The sequence below is a fragment of the Chlorocebus sabaeus genome, chromosome 12 (assembly GCF_047675955.1).
Source record: "Chlorocebus sabaeus isolate Y175 chromosome 12, mChlSab1.0.hap1, whole genome shotgun sequence".
Classification (NCBI taxonomy): Eukaryota; Metazoa; Chordata; class Mammalia; order Primates; family Cercopithecidae; genus Chlorocebus; species Chlorocebus sabaeus.
In genome coordinates, this window is record NC_132915.1 from 84,233,393 (window position 1) to 84,253,466 (window position 20,074).

Sequence of the window (20,074 nt, forward strand, 5' to 3'; positions counted from 1 at the left end):
ACACACATGGGGCAGTGGGTGGAGCCCACATGGGGGATGAGAGCAGCTAATGTTAGGGACCTTAACTAAGTCACTTCCCTTGGCTGGGCCTCAGTATTCCCATCCGTGCAGTGGGGTAGGGGGTGGACTCCACTTGCCCCTGGGGTCTCCCAGCAATCAGGGACCAAGACTCCTGTGTCAGGGTTCAGGCCTGGGCCCAGGGCTCCAGGGAGCTGCAGCCTGACTCCCACCCCCTCGTGCACAGTCTTGCCCTGTGCCTGCCCCTGCCTCATGGCAGGTCTTCCTCTGTGAACAGGGCTGCATTCATTGTACGTATGGCCAGAGACAGGGCTGCTCCACGCATCTGGGAAGGACATGCAGGTTCTTCCCAGGTCCTGCTCTGTCAGTTTCCCCCAAGGGCTGTGACTCACATACCTGTTTCTGCCCCGTGTGTGCTCTGGGAAGGGCACATGGCAGCAGAGTCTGAAGAGGTGGCTGTGTGGACGTGGCCACGTGTAACTCAATTGCGGCCCTCAGTCTCCATGTCTGTGAAATGGATTGGCTGGGTGACCCCCAAGGTCTCTCTGAACAGGGCTATTAGTGCCCCAGCCCCCTTTTGGAAACATCAGCCTCTAGCTGAGTCTACTCATGCTGCAGCCTCTGCAGAGCTGTTTCGAAGGTGCCGCACGAGGGTGACCACCTCAGTGGGGAGTGTGTGGGAAGTGGGAGGAGGAGGGGGCCGGGGCTTGTGCAGGGGATGGCCCCAGGCTCAGAGCAACCCCGCCCTCCTGGTTCTCGGCCCGAGGGAGACCCCTGCTGTCCAGTGTGCTAGTCCCTTTTTCCTATTCCAGGGCCCCCGAGGACCGGACGGACCAGCTGGGGAGCAAGGGTCCAGGGGCCTGAAGGTACTGACCCCCAGGGCCTGCCCTTCCTCACTCCTCCAACACTGGGTCAGGAATCATGAACAAGGCTCACATCTCCTCAGAACAACGCCCCTTAGGGACAATGAAGGGAGCCCCATGGAGGCTGCAGGGCGCTTTCTGAGAGGTCAGCCCTTCCACTCCTCCTGACTCCCCACTGCAAGCCCAATGAAGAGAAAGCAAGAAAAGGAGGAGGGAGATCATACATGTCCTCGGACCCCTTCCCCAGACCCCAAACCCCACCAGGCCCCTGACAGTCGAGACTGCTTCTGGCAGCCCCATCCCTAGGAAGGGGTCCTTGGTTCTCCACCTGGAGCAGCTGGTGACGGTGGCGAGCCACTCTCCTTGTCAGGCCTTAGTTTTCCCATCTGCGCCATAGAGAGGGGGCAGACTCCGTGGCCTCAAACGGGTTCCTTTTATCTCCCATGTGGAGGGCTCCCTTTTTGGGGAACGGTCTTCCCAAGCACCCTCTCCCACCTTCACGTGCTCTGCTTCCTACAGGGCCCTCCAGGACCCCAGGGCAGACCGGGCCGGCCTGGACAGCAGGTATGTCAGGCCAAGGCCAAGCAGGCCAGCCGCAGGCCCCCTCCCTGCTCCCTGCTTTGTGATCTGAGCCTGTAATGACCCCCACATGTGCTTCCAGGGTGTGGCTGGTGAGCGAGGCCACTTGGGCTCGCGAGGCTTTCCCGTAAGTAGCACCAGTTCTTGAAATTCTCTACATGGGGCTTTTGGTGGGGCGGGGGCGGGGGTGCAGATAATAACCACTTTTACCAAGTTCCTATCCTTCTGTGGAAACCCTGAAGGTTCTGGTTGCCCACCTGCCCTGCACTGAAGCCCCTCCAGCACATCCCCTCTTCTCTGGGTCTCAGCCTTCCCATCTGTCACCCGGTGGGGGAGGACAGGACCCAAATACACTAGGATGGCTTGCTTGAAGTCAAGGCAGGGCAGGGAAGGCCATGGAGGGCCTAAGGTCACCTTTGCCTTGTCTCTGCAGGGCATCCCGGGTCCCTCAGGCCCCCCAGGCACCAAGGGCCTCCCAGGAGAACCGGTAAGAACCTTTCCTTCCCTCTTCCGCCTCTTTGCCGCTGGCACCTGGGGATGTGGTCCAGGTGCTCAGATAAGGGGAAGAGTTGGAAAGGGACCATGCCTGGCCTCTAAGCCCCCGGTGGGCCAGGCCTTGGGGTTGGTGGCGAGCGCTAAGCCAGGAGTTCTGGGTTTGAGGCTCGGCTCACTTGGCCTCCAGCCTGTTTTCTTGCCAGGAAAATGGGGGTGATTGTCTCTGCCTTGCCATTCTGTCGTGAAGATGAAATGCGAAAATGTATGGGGAGCGATTGGCACAGTGGAAGGCAGAAGGACGGAGGGAGGGAGGGAAGATAAGAGTAAACCAACAAGCTGACTGGGAACCACAGAGTCCAGCATGGCTGGAGTGGAAAGTGGGACCTCGGAAAGGGCAGGAGGAGGCAGCAGGCGCCAGGCGCCCAAGGCCACGGGGAGAGTATGCTTTTTGTCCCAAGGGCAACAGGGAGCCATGGAAGGGCTTGAGGCAGAAAGGCCGATCAACTTGCTTTCCAGAAGATGTCCCTGGAAGGACAGGTGTAGGGGGACAGTCCGGGAGCCCCATGAGGAGGCTAGAGAGCAGGGAGGGGACAGAATCTCCAGGGCACTAGGAGGATGACTCCTGCACAGGGCAGGGGAGGACAGGAGGCTCCCATCCTCAAGGCCACTGCTGCCTTCCCACATCCTGAGGCCCAAGGAATGACCCTTTTGAACGGTGGGTCGGCTGGGGGTGGGGGTTTCCAGACATGGATCCGAGGTGGAAGAACATTCCAGGCAGGGGCAACGGATGAGCAGGACTGAGAGCTAGGAGGTTTCTGATCAGGGAGGGCGTCTGGGCTTTAGGTGGGTGAATAGGAGAGTGTGCAGCTGTGTTGGAGGGAGCATGACACATACCAGTGGTGAAGAGGGGGCTGCAGACACCAGGACCCTCGGTGTGGCTGGGGCAGACTAGGGGTGTGCTTCAGAGTCCCCAGTTCTGGGGGTCAGCTCCCTCACTCACCTCTCCAGATCCCAAAGAGGGCCCAGGCTGGCTTCTCCCAACTGTCTGTGTGTCTGTCTGTCTTCCAGGGCCCTCAGGGACCCCAGGGGCCAGTTGGGCCTCCAGGAGAGATGGGACCCAAGGTGAGTGTGAGAGACCCTTATTTGTCCCATGATGCTGCTGGGGATGTATCAGCCCTTCCCTTCCCTCCTCCCCAGGAGCCTCTTTGCCATTCCCTGTCCTGGCCCAGGGAGATGATCATGTACCATGTAGTTCAGAGAAGGGTGGACGCCCTGGCAGAGAGGCGTCCATCCTGGTAGGATCTACCACCAGGTAGATCCATCCTGGTGGCATAGGTTGAGGAGCTGGGCTCCTAGTCCAGGGACATTGTATGGGATGCAGAGGTGCCAGAACCCTTGTGGGGGCTGGCATTGCCTCTTTGGGCATCACTGGAAACATGGATGCTTTCCAACCTTAACCTTCCTGGGACTTTGCCCCAGCAGAGGTTTGACTGTCGATCCAGCCCCCAAGGTTTATGTAGCAAGGAACTTGGAAGGAGCCTCAGACACCCCTGACTTATCTGGAGGGAAAAACCAAGCCCCAGGGTTTATGCAAGGGCTGCAGTCATGCCCATGGTGATAACTCAGGGCTGCTTCCCACCCGCCTCATGCTGGCTCAGCTGTAGAGAGAAGGGTTAGAATCACTTGGCCCTAAGCACAGCATCCAATGGTTTCCTCCCCCGTCTTTATGTGAATCATTTTCTTCCCTCTGCTTGCCAAGGGCCTTCTAGTGTGGTAAACCACACTCGTGGGTTGGGAGAAGGCTCTAGAAGCCTCTGGGTAGTCCCAAAGCTCAGCCAGCCTGGGTCCACCCCCAGCCCCCTAGTTCCAGCTCCAGGCTCCAAGAAGCTACAGGCTGCTCCCACCTCTGCATGTCTTGTGCTGTGTGACCCTGGGTGTGTCTCTTGCCCTCTCTGGGCCTCAGTTACCCCCTTGCTTACAACCAGGGGGCAGCTCTTGCTCTAGGAAGGACCAATGGCATTTTCTTGCAGGGGCCGCCGGGTGCAGCGGGAGAACCGGGCCTTCCTGGGGAAGCCGGGATGAAGGTGAGGTGGGATGAAAGAAGAGAAAAATGACTTGTTGAAACCAGCTCCCAGCTGGCGGCCACAGCCTCTCCATGGAAGAGAAATGGGCCTTTCTTGTGGCTGGGATAATGGGTTCTCTGTGCTCCTGGCTGGGGAGTGGGGCCTGGTCAGGGCCAGAGTGGAGTGTGGAGCCCCCACCAGTGTCCCCTGCCAGCCAGTGTTTTTTCAGGCACCTGCCCCTGCCTCCATGCTGGGGTGGCTGTACCTCCTGGCCTCGTGCGATACCATCTGCATCTCAGTGCCAGTGCCTCTCATTACCTGCTAAGAAACAGGTGCCTATTGATACCTGGGCTCTGGGAGAACCCCCTCCCCATTCTGCTGCTGTTGGAAGAGGACGCTGTTCCCCTCGGAGGCCCCAGAGCTGAGGAGCGATGCTGGCTAGCCCACGGACATTGTTGAGGCAGGACCCAGGGGAGCCCGCAGAGGGGCTATGAGACTTGAGTCCAGTCACCCGCTTCTGTGCCTAAGTCTCCCTGTCATTCAAAGAGGGGGTTGGACCAGGCCTGGGGCTGTCAGACTTGGCTTAGTCCCAAAATCCTTTGCTCAGACTCCAATGAAGAAAACCAGCCCACATAGAAAACTGATAGAAGTGGGACTGTTTCCACCGGAGCAGGGCTGGAGGCTCAGAGCTCTGCCCTCCTTCTGTGTCCCTAGACACCAGCAGGGAATATAGCTTGAAAATTCTCCAATAAGAAAGACCCTTTTAGGGCCTTTATGCAGGGGGCAGGTGACATTTATTCCTGCTCATTTAGGGCTTCCTCCTCGTGTGGGTTTCTCCGCAAGTCTCAAGGAAGAGTAAAATCACATGGTTGCCATTGTTGCATCCAAGGCTCCTGGAGCCAGACTGCCCAGCTTCAGATCCTGAATCTGTCACTGACTAGTCTTATGAGAGCTTGGGCTCCTTACCGAACTCCCCCAATGCCTCTGATGCTTTACCTCTAAAAGAATACCTTTCCTTGCAGGATTGTCTTGAAAGTCAAATATGTTAATATAAAAACTGACGTCCTCCGCCTGGGCAATGTAGCGAGACCCCATCTCAACAAAAAATTTAAAAATCTGCCAGGCATGGTGGCGCATGCCTGTGGTCCGAGCTACTTGAGAGAGGCTAAGGTGGGAGGATCACTTGAGCCTGGGAGATCAAGGCTGCAGTGAGCTGTGATTATTACCTCACTGCACTCCAGCCTGGGCGACAGAACGAGACCCTTGTTTCAAAAAAAAATCCTTAGAACAGTACAGTTAGTTATTAATAGGATGATGGTGGTGGTGTTGGTGGTAATGATCCTCCTGTCCTGGCATGGGAGAAGAAGCCCGTGGACAAGGTTACTTGGAACAGGAGCTCTGGTTGGTGTTTTACGATTTCTCTGTGGTCCCTGGGAAGAAGGAACTTCCCCATCTCCTCCTCCCACACTCCAAGTCAGAGCAGGTGGAAACAGGAAGGGGTGGCGAGGGCTGGGGCTGGCCCTACCCACCCCCATGGACTTTTGTTCGGCTTCTCCTAGGGTGACCTTGGACCCCTGGGCACCCCTGGGGAGCAGGGCCTCATTGGGCAACGGGTAAGTTGAAGCGATTTATTCTTCCTGAAAGCCCCCAGGGTGTGTGGGCACAGCAGGGGAAGAGACGGGCTTTTCTCAATCTCCCTAAGCCTCAGTTTCCTCAGTTACAGAAATAGACTATGAACCTCTATAGCCTCGCCCAGTCTGTCTTGGTAGGCCAGCATTTCCACCATGTAGAGAAAGGCATTTTATGGTCAAAATGCATTTTGTGGCCTGTTGTCCCAGCTCGGGAGGCTGAGGCAGGAGAATCGCTTTGAACCTGGGAGTTAGAGCTTGTGGTGAGCCAAGATCGTGCCTGGGTGACAGAGGAAGACTCCATCTCAAAAAAAAAGAAAGAAAGAAAGAAAGAAGGATCCTGAGGTTCTCGAGGCTCGGTAGGAAAGAGAAGGATGAGCATGCATCCTATACCCACTGTGTATCAGGCACTTTTCTCGAGGCACAAGGAGTACAGCAGTGAGTAACCGAGACCTGTCTCTGGAGCTTGCATTCCAGCGGGTTGATAAGTGATACCTGCCATGGGTACAAGAGGATCACAGACCACCCAGCTGGCACATGGTTGCCATCCTGCATCTGACAACTGCTGAGGCCCTTTCCAGCTCAGACTCTGAACAGCGATGAATTCTAAAAGCAGAGTGACACCCAAACTTAATTTGATGGCCATTTCAAGAACTGTTGTCCGGGGGCGTCTCTGGAGCTGGAAGGGCCAGCCTGGTTGAGGGTCAGCCGGGGACTCAGTGTTCTTGTTGTCCTTCCCGAGCTTGCTGGGAAGAAAAGTTGAAAGACAGGCCTCCTTTTCCTCGTCTGAGAAGTGGGATTCCACCAAGGAGTTCCAGGAAGGCTTGCTCCAGCTCCAGTAATAGTATCTCACAGGGCTGCCTGGTGTGGGGCGCTCGCACCGCGCCTTACAGCAACCCTTGAAGAAGGTGGTGTCAGCCGCATTTTTCAGATGAAAAAACAGATGCCCATGAGAGCTAAGTAGTTTGCTTGTGGTCAAACAGCCAGTGAATGGGAAACCGAGAAGGAGCATTGATGTCTGGCTGATGTCAAAGCCTGTCTTTAACTACGAAGCCACTCCGCAGCCCCGCCAACCAGCCTAGAGATGAGGTCCAGGACAAATCCATGACAGGCACCTTCTAAATTCGTGACTTCATGTAGCCCCCACCCCACACCACCCTGCAGAGGGAGCTGTCGGTAGCTTGGGGGTCTGTTTCCCCTTTCTAGAGAGCCGAGGGTGGTCACCTCAACCTTCCTGTTCATTTGCTAACTCAGCCCCTGGCTACCATGCACCCACTGTGTGCCAGGGCCCCCAGGGTCCCACTGCCTGGAGATCCGTGGGTCAGGGCACTGCCCCAGGGAGGGGGAAGAAAGGAAAAGCACACCGGGGCCTCCTCCCCAGTAACATCTCCTCCTCTTTCTCCTCACCCTTTCCAGGGAGAACCAGGCCTCGAGGGTGACAGTGGCCCCATGGGACCTGATGGGCTGAAGGTAAGTGCCCTTTTAGGGCAGGGCCTGGGGACCCTGGCAGGGCATTGCTTTCCCATCCAAGACCTAAGTCTCCTCCCAGAAGCACTGTGTTCCTGTGGAGATCTGTGATGAGACCTCCAGCTCCCATTGACAGCAGGGGAAGGGTCAGCAGTGTCCAGCGGCCACCTCCCACCCTGCCCTCTGCACTACCTGCTCAGGTGGGACCGGGACCAGGACCATCACCACCTTGCAGTCTTTCCTGCTACCCTTCTTAAAATATCAGCTTCTCTTGGCTAAGGGTGGTTCCTGAGCACTGGCACTACGCCAGGCCCAGAGCCAGGGTCTTTGGTCTCTGTGATCATCCAAATAACCTAGAAGGTCAGGAAAATAGTAATTACCACCCATGACTTATGAGTCACAATTTAGGGAGGATTAGTCACACGCATACCAGGTACAACACCGAGCCCTGTACCAGCTGGATGCACAGGGCAATGGGAGTTCTGTCTTTAGATGAGGAAACAGACTCAGAGCGGTGAAGCAACTTGCCCAAGGACACACCACTAGCAACTGGCACATCCAGAACCTAAATCTGGGCCTGTTTGACCCAAATCTGCTCGCTCTGCTGTACTATGCACCCATTCTAAAGGCGAAAAGGCTGAGGCTCAGAGGAAGGCAGAGATATATTCAGGACCTATGGCTGTGAGTGAGGATCCAAAATTCAAACCCACAGCTCACAGGTGCCAAAGCCTGCTGGCCCACCTCGACCCTGCGTCTCCCTGAGAGCCTCCTGTCAGCCACAAATGTCAGGACTCTGAAGAGGCACCTTAGCTCACCTGAACTGCGGGTGGGCAGGTGGGCACCGCCCTCTGACTCTCCACACCCATCTCCAGCCAGGCCAGTCCCTGGCCTCTGTCTCGGGTCCTGCTCTGACCCCACACATGGGCTTTTCCCGAGGCTGGCTGGTCACCCTGCGCAAGTCAGCTCTCCAGCCCAGGGTCCTGAGGGCCATGTTGGGGTATCCCCTCTCACCCACCTACTCTCCAGGTGACCTTGGAGAAGCAGACCCCTTCTCTGAACCTCAGTTTCCCCATCCACAGGCCTCCGCCCACCCTCATATGCCCTCCCCACAGTCTCCCAGGGTGCCTTGGTGACCAGCCCCTGCTGACTCCTCACGTTTTCTTGCAAGAGCGAGAGCGCCCCCTGTCTGTCATCCACCTGCCTCCTCACCCCCAGCCCTGCTGCATCCTAGGGTACAGCTGAGTCCTAAGACCCGGAGCATTTGACAGCCCCTCCACACCCTTTGCCGGCGCCTGCTACACTGCGTGGTGATGCTGATGAAGGTCATGGCTAAAATGCTTTGGGCGCTTGCCACGTGCCCAGTGCCACTGACCCGAAGGGCGTTATGTGAATTCACCCATTTGATAATTAATCTTCCCAGCAACTCTCCCAAGCTTGATATAGTACCATCCCCACTGGACGGATGAGGAAACTGAGGCACGAAGCAGCAGCCTTCTCACTACACTCTGGGCGGCCACCTTTCTTCCTGGAATGTCCACCGAGGTGGGCGGGAGGGGGTCTTCCAACCTGGGTGCCTCGTGCAGTCTTCTGCCTCCACCTTGCATGGCTTTTTGGCCCTGGCTTCGTCCTCTTTCCCTCCCTTCAAAGCCAATTCTACCTGAGTCCTTGTGCTCAAATGCACAGCGTCTTCCCCGGTCTTTACATGAATCCCAGGAGAGACCCATTTTCTTAAGGTGTTTGTCCAGGAATCACCCCTCGTGGTGAAAACTGCGTGTTGAATATGCACAGCACTTTATAGTATATAGAGTGCTTTTACACCCGTTATCTCTTTGCTGATGTCCAGCTGACGGTGGTGATGGTGGCGGTGACCAATAATAATTAGCTTTGATCCAGCATTCACGTGCCAGACACGCTGCTAAGCTATTTACATGGTTTATCTCTTTCAATCCTTGCAGTAATCCTTTGATCCTGATATTACAAACGAGGAAACTTGCCCAGGGTCACACCACTATTCAGTAGCAGTAGCAAGATTTGAACTTAGGCAGCATAACCCCAGGGATGAGGGAGGCATCGTCCCCTGAGCAGAAAATCTTGGAATTAGAAGGAGCCAGAACCCCTGGTTCACACAGCACTGACTTACCCGGTGATATCAGGGAGTCTTCACCTCTCTGCACCTCAGTTTTCCCATCTGTAACTGGAGAGGGTTAAGGAAGGTGACTTGCAAGGCTCTTCTGAGCATTGACAGATGTCTGAGGAACTGGGGCATCTACAGGAACCCCCAGAGCCTGTTCTGCATGCGATTCACAAGGACGTCCACCCCAGGGGTCCAGTTAACCCCTGGAGGGTGGTCTTAGGCAGAGCCCAGGTGAGGACCCTTTGCTGAAAACCCAACCAGCCTCCTGGAACAGGCTGTCTGCCTCTGAGAGTTAGGAGAACAGGTGGCCAGGACGACAAGCCAGAAATGGAATCCCAGAGCCAGGGGAGTCTGCAGGAGAGTTATCCGGGCCAGCCCCCTGTCTTCATGCCAGGCTGTGCTTAGAAGCTGAGGCTCTCAGTGGGAAGGGATCTAGGTACAACTCTGTGCCCAGATCTGCTCTGCACTGGCCCACGCCTCAGCTCGGAGTCTCCTGCCTTTATCTGTGCCATCTCTGGACCGCACCATTGCAAAATCTGCCCAACTGAGCTAGAAACTGCCCCAGCAACTCCGTCACACCCGCCTCCTGCCCTGGAGCCCGGGCCCCAGCAGGCCCAGCTTGCAGCAATGAGCAATCATGAGTCGCTCTCTCGAGCCTCTCTTCTGGGCAGGGCCCAACCCCAGGCTCCAGCTTCATGCCCTCTGCTTCCTGTGCTGTCTCTCCTCTGGATGCACACCAGTTTATCAGTGTCCCTCGTAAAGCTTGGCACTGGGGGACAGAACTGGTAAAGACTCACTATGCTTTTCCAAGCCTGCTCTTCTCACCCATCCTTCCTCGTACCTGTGACTTCATGTCCTCTCCCATGGATCTCCCTGAACAACTCACAGCTAAGCCAGTGCAGACTGACCACAGACCCCAGGCCTGCCAGCCCCGATGGAGACCACCTTCTGATGGACGCCGCCTCTTGGCAGCCATGCCCATGCTGCACTCCACACCTCCTCTGCTCAAGGTTGATGAGGGTGACGGCCCATGCCCCATCCTAGAATCCTGCATGCCCCATCCTGGAACCGCACCTGCCCCCAATCTCTCTCGGAGTATGCAAAGATTACCGTGATGAGATAAGGCAAGCTTAGAGTGACACTGATTGCTTCAAAACCATAAAAAACCCATGCCGGCCTGGTGCAGTGACACACACCTGTAATCCCAGCACTTTGGAAGGCGGAAGTAGGTGGATCAGCTGAGGTCGGGAGTTCGAGACCAGCCTAGCCAACATGGTGAAACCCTGTCTCTACTAAAAATACAAAAATTAACCAGGCGTGGTGGCATGTGCCTGTAGTCCCAGCTAGTCAGGAGGCGGGGGCAGGAGAATCGCTTGAACCTGGGAGGTGGAGGCCACTGCACTCCAGCCTGGGTGACAGAATGAGATCTATCTAAACAACAACAACAAAAAAACCCATGCCAAGTGTTGCCTTTCCAAGGAAATAACCCCGGGTGCCCCAAAGGCCCGAAGCCCCAAGAAGACCTTGGTTACAGCCCTGTCGCTGTAAAGAGGGCACGCTCAGGATCCTGCTTCAAAGTCCAGCTCCACCGCTAGCCAGTTGTGGGCCTCTGGGCCAGATGACTTGATTTAGCTCTACCTCAGTTTCCTCATCTGTAAAATGGGACTAAAAGCGGACCAGCTTTGGAAAGCTTTTGTGGGGATTAAATCAGTTAATAAATGTTAAAGGACTCAGACTATGGTCCTGACATGGTTAGTGCCATATAAATGTTAGCTCCATCCATTCCCCAGAGAAAGTATTCTGCAGCCCATAAGAATGATCGCCATGCAGAGCCCAGAGCAGCGGGAGGGCACGTTCACCATAGAGCAAAGCAGTAACTATAACAAACGAAGATGGAGACCGGCAGTCCAGTGGGATTGTGCCTTTAGAGCTTAGTTTACTGGAACCAATGCATAGCCTTGGGACAGTTGCTTCACTGCCCTGAGTCAGGTGCATACCATCCAAACTGTTACCTACCATTTATTATCATTATTCACTGTTTTTGTGTCATCAAGGATTGAAAATGCAGCTCAGAAAAATGGAAAGAGTGGTTCTGAGAGGGAGAATTGGGTAAATTTTCTTGCTTGATGAAAATTTCTTTCAGCTAGGCGCAGTGGCTCCCACCTGTAATCCCAGCACTTTGGGAAGCTGAGGTGGGAGGATTGCTTGAGCCCAGCAGTTGGAGACCCACCTGGGCAACCGTCTCCAACTCCTGGGCTCAAGCTCTCTTGTAGCAAAAGCTCATTTCTGCAAAAGAAAAAAAATTTAATTAGCTGGGCATGGTGGCATGTGCCTGTAGTCCCAGCTACTTGGGAGGCTGAGGCAGGAGGATTGCTTGAGCCCAGGAGGTAGAGGCTGCAGTGAGCTATGATTGCACCTCTGCACAATCTCTCTCTGGGAGAAAAACTGAGACTCTGTCTAAAAAAAAAAAAAAGAAAAAAAAATTCTGCTTCATAAGACTCTTGTTCTCCCAATGTGTCTAAGTTGGGGACAAATTGCCCTTGTCTCCTGTGAAATCCGTGGGGTGGGTGCAGTCAGGACCTGGGCTTATCTCTGAGTCACTCTGCCCTTCCTGGCCCAGGCCCAGACAGGGACACGTGGGAACCTCTAAGTCTGGGATGCGTCCTGTGCAAGCTTCAGGCTACACTGAGTGCGGCAGCCGAGTCACAGCACCCTGCCTTTTTGGCAGCGGAGGGACCTGTCGGGAATCTAGGGGCCAGTTGGCTGTGGATGTCTGAATGGAGCCCTGCAGTTTGGGGCCTCTGATGCACTTGGCAACTAACTTATTCTCTGTCTCTCTCCCCTCCTCATGCCCTGCCACCCAGGGGGACAGGGGAGACCCAGGGCCTGATGGAGAACATGGCGAGAAAGGCCAGGAAGGGCTGATGGGTGAGGACGGGCCCCCCGGCCCCCCTGGTGTTACTGGTGTCCGGGTGAGTGTGCCGGCTGCTTGCAGCGCCTGGGGCTCTGGGGTACCCGGAACGCTCATGCCTGTGCAGGCAGCTGGGCGGGAGGGCTTTTGGTCGTGCCACTGAAGGATCTTCTGCTGTAGTCCTTTCTCCACCCGGTGGTTTGCCAGAGAACCAATCTGACCATGTCCCTTCCCTGCTTAACGTTCCATGGCTCTGCAGAACATCTGTGACTCATCCTACCGGCTCCCCTGCCCTGTGCAAACCTGGCCGCTGCCGACCTCATCTCGTCCATCCCCCATATCCAGACACACTGAACTTTTTTCAGTTCCTTGGACAAGCTGTGGCCCTTACCCCTGGGCCTTTATCCGTGCTCTGTCTAGGACACTCTCCTTTCCTCACTCCCCTGTCACCTGCTTTAGTCCTATTTGGCCTTTAGGTATCACCATAGACATCACCTCCTCCAAAAAGCCATCCCTGCCCCCAGGCTGGGCCATGAGCCCTCAGGGACATGCATAACCTTCAGTGTATTTCTTGGTTCCATGAAGACCAAGACCTTTTCTGGCCTTCATTTACGTCTTTAACAGTGCCTTGGCCAGTGGCTCACGCCTGTCATCTGAGCACTTTGGGAGGCCAAGGCAGACGGATCACTTGAGGTCAGGAGTTGGAGACCAGCCTGGCCAACATGGTAAAACCCCGTCTGTACTAAAAGTGTAAAAATTAGTCAGGCATGGTGGCGCATATATAGTCTCAGTTACTCAGGAGACTGAGGCAGGAGAATCACTTGAACCTGGGAGGCGGGGGTTGCAATGAGCCGAGATTACGCCACTGTCTCCAGCCTTGGCAACAGAACGAGACTCTGTCACACACAAAAAAAAAAACCCAGACCTGACACATAAGAGGTGACCAAAGTCTGTTTGTTGATTAAGAAGACAGAGCAGCTCTGCTCTTCTACCCTAACAGAAATGTACTTAGTCAGTCTGCAAACACTCACGAGCATCTTCCCTGGGCCAGGTGCTCCGAGACTAAAGGTGTATAGACAAGTGTCAACGTGTATAGACAAGTTGCCCAGTGCTTTCCTGAAGGTTCCCTCTTTGATGCTGATAGCAACCCCTGAGGATTGGGAAAATCTGAGAGGTAAAGGAAACTTCCCAGGCTCACACAGTGACAAACGGCAAAGCTGGGATTTGAACTTAGGCCTGCATGAGTCTATACATACTGCCCCTGGGCTCTGGCAGAGTTGGAATCCAGGGCTTGGCTGTGGGTCTGTGAGGATGAGGCTGGAGGCAGGTGGAAGGTTGATTTCTGAGTGTCGCAAATACTGGACTGATGACTCGGAACTTGACTTGGTAGTGGGGGGGCGGTGGTAGTCTTGTACAGTTGAGCAGGGTTTGTGTGACCCAGGAGTGCTGGGTCGGTTCAGTCGAACTGCTTGGGACCCGTGGATTAGGTGGCCTTGCAGACAAAATGCCCAAATGCATAAGCCTGCTGGCATCTACCTTGAGCCAGCCAGCTGGTGAGAACTCACACCTCTGCTGCCATCCCAGTCTCCCTGGGGTATCCATTTCGCTCCTCATCCCTCAAGCGGAGAGATCGATGTTACCTAGGCAAAGCAGCCCAGTTCGATTCAGGCCTGCTCTTGACACTGTTTTTCCCCCCTAAAGTGTTTACATGACTAACCTAGGACAGATCCAAGTTAGCCTGCAACAAACTATGGTTGTGGGAAAATATTTGTTTCCTAAAAATAGCACTGAATTGCCAATCCCCCTAAACAGCTGCAACAGAATGAACTCACCAAACTAGAGAAGAATACGAGGGCGCTGAGTCAGCCAGGAGGCTTTCCCCGGGCTTGACTCAGCGGCGGGGAAGTGGGCCAAGGGGAATTTAGCAGGAGGGGCCCTGGCCCAGATTCTGCATTAGGAACTTGGTCTGCGACCTTTCACCCACCCCTTGCCCTCTCCGGTTTTGCCCTTGGAGGATTTGGAAGGAATGTGTGCTAAGATCACTTTGAGCTCCAGCGTTCCAGGGGCCCTTTTTTAGTAAGTGTTGAGTATCATGGCTGTGGAATGGGCAGGAACACATGGCAGAAAAAGTCGTGGAACCAGAGTCCTGAGGTTGAACTTGAGTTTCTGGCTGGCTCAAGCAACCCATTCTCTGTGTGACTTTGGGCAAATCACTGCCCCTCTCTGAGCCTTGGTTTTCTTATCTATAAAGAATAAGTAAAACTCAGGATAGGAAAGCATGTTATAAAATGCACCAGAAATATAAAAGATTGTCTTTATAAATTTAGAGGATGAAGTGACTAGAGGCTGGTGGTGGCTGGTGGTGATGGTGAGTGGATGGTGTGGGTGGGGGCAGCAGCAATGGCAGTGGTGGTAATGATGATAATAATGATGGTGATGGTGGTAGTACTGATGATGGTGGTGTTGGTGGTGATGATGAAGATGATGGGGGTGATGATGGTGGTAGTGGTGACTGTGATGAGGTGGTGATGGTGGTGCTGGTGTTGGTGGTGATGGTGATAGTGGGGGTGGGAGGGGAGTGGAGGTGAGGGTGATGGAGGTGGTGGTAGTGATGATGGCGGGGGTAGTGGTGTTGGTGGTGGTGATGGTGATGATAGTGGTGGTGATGGTGGTGATGATGATGGGGCAGTGATGATGGTGGTGGTGGTGATGGTGGTGGTGATAATGGTGGTGGTGGTACTAATGATAGTGGTGGTGGTGATGATAATGGTGGTGGTGGTGGTGATGGTGATGATGGGGCAGTGACGATGGTGCTGGTGGTGGTGGTTGGTGGTGGTGATGATGATGGTGGGGATAGTGGTGTTGGTGGTGGTAATGGTGATGGGGTGATGGTGATGATGATGAGGCAGTGATGATGGTGGTGGTGATGGTGATAGTAGGGGTGGGAGTGGAGTAGAGGTGAGTGTGATGGTGGTGGTGGTGGTAGTGATGATGATGGCGGGGGTAGTGGTGTTGGTGGTGGTGATGGTGATAGTGGTGGTGGTGGTGATGATGATGGGGCAGTGATGATGGTGATGGTGGTGGTGGTGATGGTGGTGGTGATAATGGTGATGGTGGTACTAATGATAGTGGTAGTGGTGGTGATGATGGTGGGGGTAATGATGGTGGTGGTGATGGTGATGACAGTGGTGTTGGTGGTGGTGATGGTGATGGTGGTGGTGGTGGTGATGATGGGGCAGTGATGATGGTGATGGTGATGGTGATGGTGATGGTGGTGATGATGGTGGTGATAATGGTGGTGGTGGTACTAATGATAGTGGTAGTGGTAGTGGTGGTGATGGCGGGGGTAGTGGTGGTGGTGGTGATGGTGATGACAGTGGTGTTGGTGGTGGTGATGGTGATGACAGTGGTGTTGGTGGTGGTGATGGTGATGATAATGGTGGTGATGATGATGGGGAAGTGATGATGGTGATGGTGATGGTGGTGGTGATGGTGGTGATAATGGTGGTGGTGGTACTAATGATAGTGGTAGTGGTGGTGATGGCGGGGGTAGTGGTGGTGGTGGTGATGGTGATGACAGTGGTGTTGGTGGTGGTGATGGTGATGACAGTGGTGTTGGTGGTGGTGATGGTGATGATAATGGTGGTGATGATGATGGGGAAGTGATGATGGCGATGGTGGTGGTGGTGATGGTGGTGATAATGGTGGTGGTGGTACTAATGATAGTGGTAGTGGTGGTGATGGCGGGGGTAGTGGTGGTGGTGGTGATGGTGATGACAGTGGTGTTGGTGGTGGTGATGGTGATGATAATGGTGGTGATGATGATGGGGAAGTGATGATGGTGATGGTGATGGTGGTGGTGATGGTGGTGATAATGGTGGTGGTGGTACTAATGATAGTGGTAGTGGTGGTGATGGCGGGGGTAGTGGTGGTGATGGTGGGGGTAGTGGTGGTGGTGGTGATGGTGATGACAGTGGTGTTGGTGGTGGTGATGGTGATGATAATGGTGGTGATGATGATGGGGAAGTGATGATGGTGATGGTGGTGGTGGTGATGATGGTGGTGATAATGGTGGTGGTGGTACTAATGATAGTGGCAGTGGTGGTGATGATGGGTAATGGTGATGGTGGTCATGGCAGTGGTGGGGGTGGAGGTGATGATGATGATGTGGTGATATGGTGTGGGCAGTGGTGATGATGATGGTGATGATGATGGTAGTAGTGGTGTGGTGGTGGTAGCTGTGTTAATGTCAATGTTTTGCCATCACTCCCATTTCTCATATGCCGGGATTGGAAAGGGAGTCACTTAGGCCAGGCCAAGTGTGTGCTGAGTGATAAGGCAGTGAGGGGCCTTGAGTCTCTTTGGCATCAGGATAAATACCTCCCACTCTGTGGCCTGGAAACAGTTGAGTATTTAAAAATAGAATTTTATGAGCCATTGGGGCCTTTCCAGAAATGCATCTATACGGATGGGGCCCAGCAGAAATCTTCATTCCAGGCCCACAGCCTCACCCACTGTATGTATGCTCTCTGCTGGAGAGGGCACGTCCCAGCAAGTGGTGCCCTGTCCTGGGGGAGATGCAGCCTCCCTTCTCCCTGCCCCGGTACCGGATGCTTCAGCACTGACTCATCTCGCCTTCTGCAAGGGATCAGTCAGCCATTGCAGCCACCTCAGTGCACTGGAAAATGCCACCAATCACTGTGACATGCCTTCCCCGTTGCCTGACCATGACCAGCCTGGAAGGAGAGGTGCCCCGGAAGTAGAGGAGCTGCGTGTCACTTCTGACCTGGCTGGGAGGCCCACAGAGGGCTTCCTCTCACTGAGCCTCAGTTCCTTTAGCTCCAAAACGGGATCAATAATCCCTTCCTCCAAACACTGGTGAGAATTGAACGAACATTTATGAAGAATGAGAACACAGCACATGCCCGTGGTGAGGGTTGTAGGGATTGTTGGTGTTTTATCACCAGAAGAGCTGGAGACTTTGAGATTGCCTAGTGCTGTCTGATAGAAATGAAATACAAGCCATATACAAGCCACTCCTTTTACATTTTCTAGTAGCCATCTTTAAAAAGCAAAAAGAAACAGGTAACTTTAATTTTAAGGGCCAGTGCGGTGGCTCATGCCGGTAGTCCCAGCACTTTAGGTAACCGAGGTGGGAGGATTGTTTGAGCCTAAAAGTGCAAGACCAGCCTGGGCAACATAGTGAGAACTCGTCTCTACAAAAATTAAATTAAATCAAATTAAAAAGTTAGCTGGGCGTGGTGGTTCATGCCTGTAGTCTCTGCTACTTGGGAGGCTGAGGTAGGAGGATCACTTGAGCCCCAGAGGTTGAGGCTGCAGTGAGCTGAGATCGAACCACTGTGTTCCAGTCTGGGCAACAGAGAGAGACCTGTCTCAGATTAAAAAAAAAGAATTAATTTTAATAATATAGTTTATTTAGCCCAATATATCCAAATATCATTTCAAAATATAATCAATATAAAAATCATTAATAAGATATTTAGCACTCTTTTTGTAGTAAGTCTTTGAAACCAGTGTGTAGTATATATATTCATAGCACATCTCAATTCACATGTGAATTTTCATTGGAAATACCTGACCTGTGTTTAGATTTTCATTGTCTATAAAATTTCACTGATTTTGATCTGTAAATACTTGATCTGTATTGAGATTTCATAAAATTTACAGTTGAAAATGTAGGTTCATATACCCAAGTTACTCCAATCAAGTTTTCTAGCAACATAATTGCGTGTGTCAACTTTTACTTTTTTTTTTTTTTTTTCTTTTGAGACACAGTCTCACTCTGTCGCCCAGGCTGGAGTGCAGTAGTGCTCACTGCAATCTCCGCTTCCCGGGTTCAAGAAATTCTCGTGCCTGGGCCCTCCCAAGTAGCTGGGATTACAGGCGTGCACCACCACACCCGGCTAATTTTTGTATTTTTAGTAGAGACAGCGTTTCGCCATGTTGGCCAGGCTGGTCTTGAGCTCCTGGCCTCAAGTGATCCACCCACCTCGGCCTCCCAAAGTGCTGGGATTACAGGCGTGAGCCACTGTGCCCGGCCTTAAATTTAATTTTAAATTAATTAAAGTTAAATAATATCAAGAATTCAGTTCCTCAGTCAGAGTAGCCACATTTCAAGTGTTCAGTAGCTGTATGTGGCTGGAGGCCATGGGGCTAGTCCCATACTAGAGGTGGGGAAACTGAGGTTCAGAGAAAGAGCAGGACTGGTCCAGGGGTACATGTGGACTCAGGCACTGGGATGCAGGCAGTCTGTGCTGAGGTCCTTCCCAGGCCACTGTTCCTCCCTTTCTGAGGACCACAGGGTGGTCTGAGTGGTGTGTCCCTTTGGGATAGCATCATCTTTTCTGGCATCATAACTGATGCTGTGTTATGTCTTTAGAGCAGACATTTCTCCCTTGTACTGAATCAAAGCCAGCTGCCCCATAATTTTCATGCACTGGCCACCCTAGAGAACATGGCTGGCCCTGCCCCCAGAACAGCTGCAGAAATCTGCAGACGGGAACCAAGTCCTCTGGGTTGGTCCAGATGTTTCCTTGTTCCTCTAGGACCTCTTCTTCCTGTCCCTCTTCTATCACAATTAGTCAGTGCCTCTTCTTAAAGTACAATACCTATTCCCGAATGGGACATCACCTCCTTCATTCTACATCTGGTGCCTCTGTTAATGCAACCAGAGGGATTACATCAAAGCAGCTCCTTAGTGCTTACCAAGAGCATAGACATTCTTTCTAGATCCTTTGAGGCTTGCAGTCAAGAAGTCCTTTCTAGGCCAGAAACGCTGCCTGCCCCACTCCCTCCATCCCGACCTATGGCCCAGGATTGATTCTCTCTCTTCTCTTTCTCTCTGTGTCTGTCTCTTACTGTCACATTCACACTTGCACACACTCACCCGTGCTGTGCAGTTTCTCTGACAACTGTGGACACAAAGCTGAATTTGCGCACCCCCCCCAACCCCGCCACACACCAGGGCAGGGCAGGGCAGGGCAGGCCAGAGCATCTCTTTGGGAAGCCCTGTGGGGCAGGGGCGGAGTGGCCTGTCAGAGGCAATGGCCTGGGGACCCCCAGGAAAGTGGGAGAAGGCAGCTGACCTTTCCAGCACAATTCCTTACTGTGAGGAGGCTCCTCCAGCCCAGCCCCTGAGAGAGGAGGGGCCCGTGTGAGGGACATGCCCCAGGAATTGCTCACAAGTGACGCACAACATCTCAGAGATAGGGAAGAACCTATAAATCCTCTCCATTTGCCACCTCATGTCATCAATGGGGACCATGAGCCAGGGGGTGGAAAGAGCCCTGGGCATGGAGCCAGACACAGCTGGGATTGATTCAGGGCCTGCAAGGCGCAGCTGGGACCCTGGGCAAAAGTCACTGTATCTTTGGGAACTTGGCTGCCTCAACTGGAAGCGGGTCTCTTTGGGGCCTAACGTTCAAGGTCGTTGGGAGGATGGAACAGCACTTGGCGCTGGAGAGAGCTCAGTGCAGAGAGCTGTTCCCTGTAGGACACCCCTGGATGCCTAACAGTAACCATGACGACAGTGAAGCTGGCAATTGCAGAAGCCACACCCAGCGTCCACCCCTGCACCCAGGCCTTGCTGTCAGCACGTTCTTGCATCACCAAGTCGAATCCCTAAGTTCTGTGACACTGTCCCCACTACACAGCAGAGGACGCTGAGCCTGGGAAGTTAGGTCAGGCTCAGGGTCACAGGGGTACTGAGTGGCAGAATTAGTTTCGAACCGGGCCGTCTGCCTCCAGAGCTGACAGTCTGACCACCTTGCGAATCCGCCTCAATTTCTTCTCTTCTCTCATCTTTCTCTTGCTCTTTCCCTCCTCTCTCTTCAGGGTCCTGAAGGAAAATCAGGGAAGCAAGGCGAGAAGGGCCGCACTGGAGCCAAGGTAGGTGC

At 53.7% G+C, this 20,074-nt stretch overlaps 1 protein-coding gene across 4 annotated transcripts in view; it reads left to right on the plus strand.

Moving 5' to 3' along the window:
• COL27A1 (collagen type XXVII alpha 1 chain) overlaps positions 1-20,074 on the plus strand; it is a 158,039-nt gene that overhangs the window by 107,075 nt on the left and 30,890 nt on the right. For 3 of the 4 annotated variants that reach the window (XR_005235389.2, XM_007968312.3, XM_007968314.3), the window contains 10 exons: positions 831-884; positions 1,401-1,445; positions 1,543-1,587; positions 1,894-1,947; positions 3,024-3,077; positions 3,986-4,039; positions 5,578-5,631; positions 7,063-7,116; positions 12,112-12,219; positions 20,013-20,066. Coding sequence is in view for 3 of the 4 variants with exons in the window: in XM_007968312.3 (XP_007966503.3) it covers positions 831-884; positions 1,401-1,445; positions 1,543-1,587; positions 1,894-1,947; positions 3,024-3,077; positions 3,986-4,039; positions 5,578-5,631; positions 7,063-7,116; positions 12,112-12,219; positions 20,013-20,066 (576 nt within the window). In the remaining variant the exon portion in view is untranslated. The remainder of the gene's footprint in view (positions 1-830; positions 885-1,400; positions 1,446-1,542; positions 1,588-1,893; positions 1,948-3,023; positions 3,078-3,985; positions 4,040-5,577; positions 5,632-7,062; positions 7,117-12,111; positions 12,220-20,012; positions 20,067-20,074) is intronic. The other variant, XM_037984064.2, reaches the window with a different exon arrangement.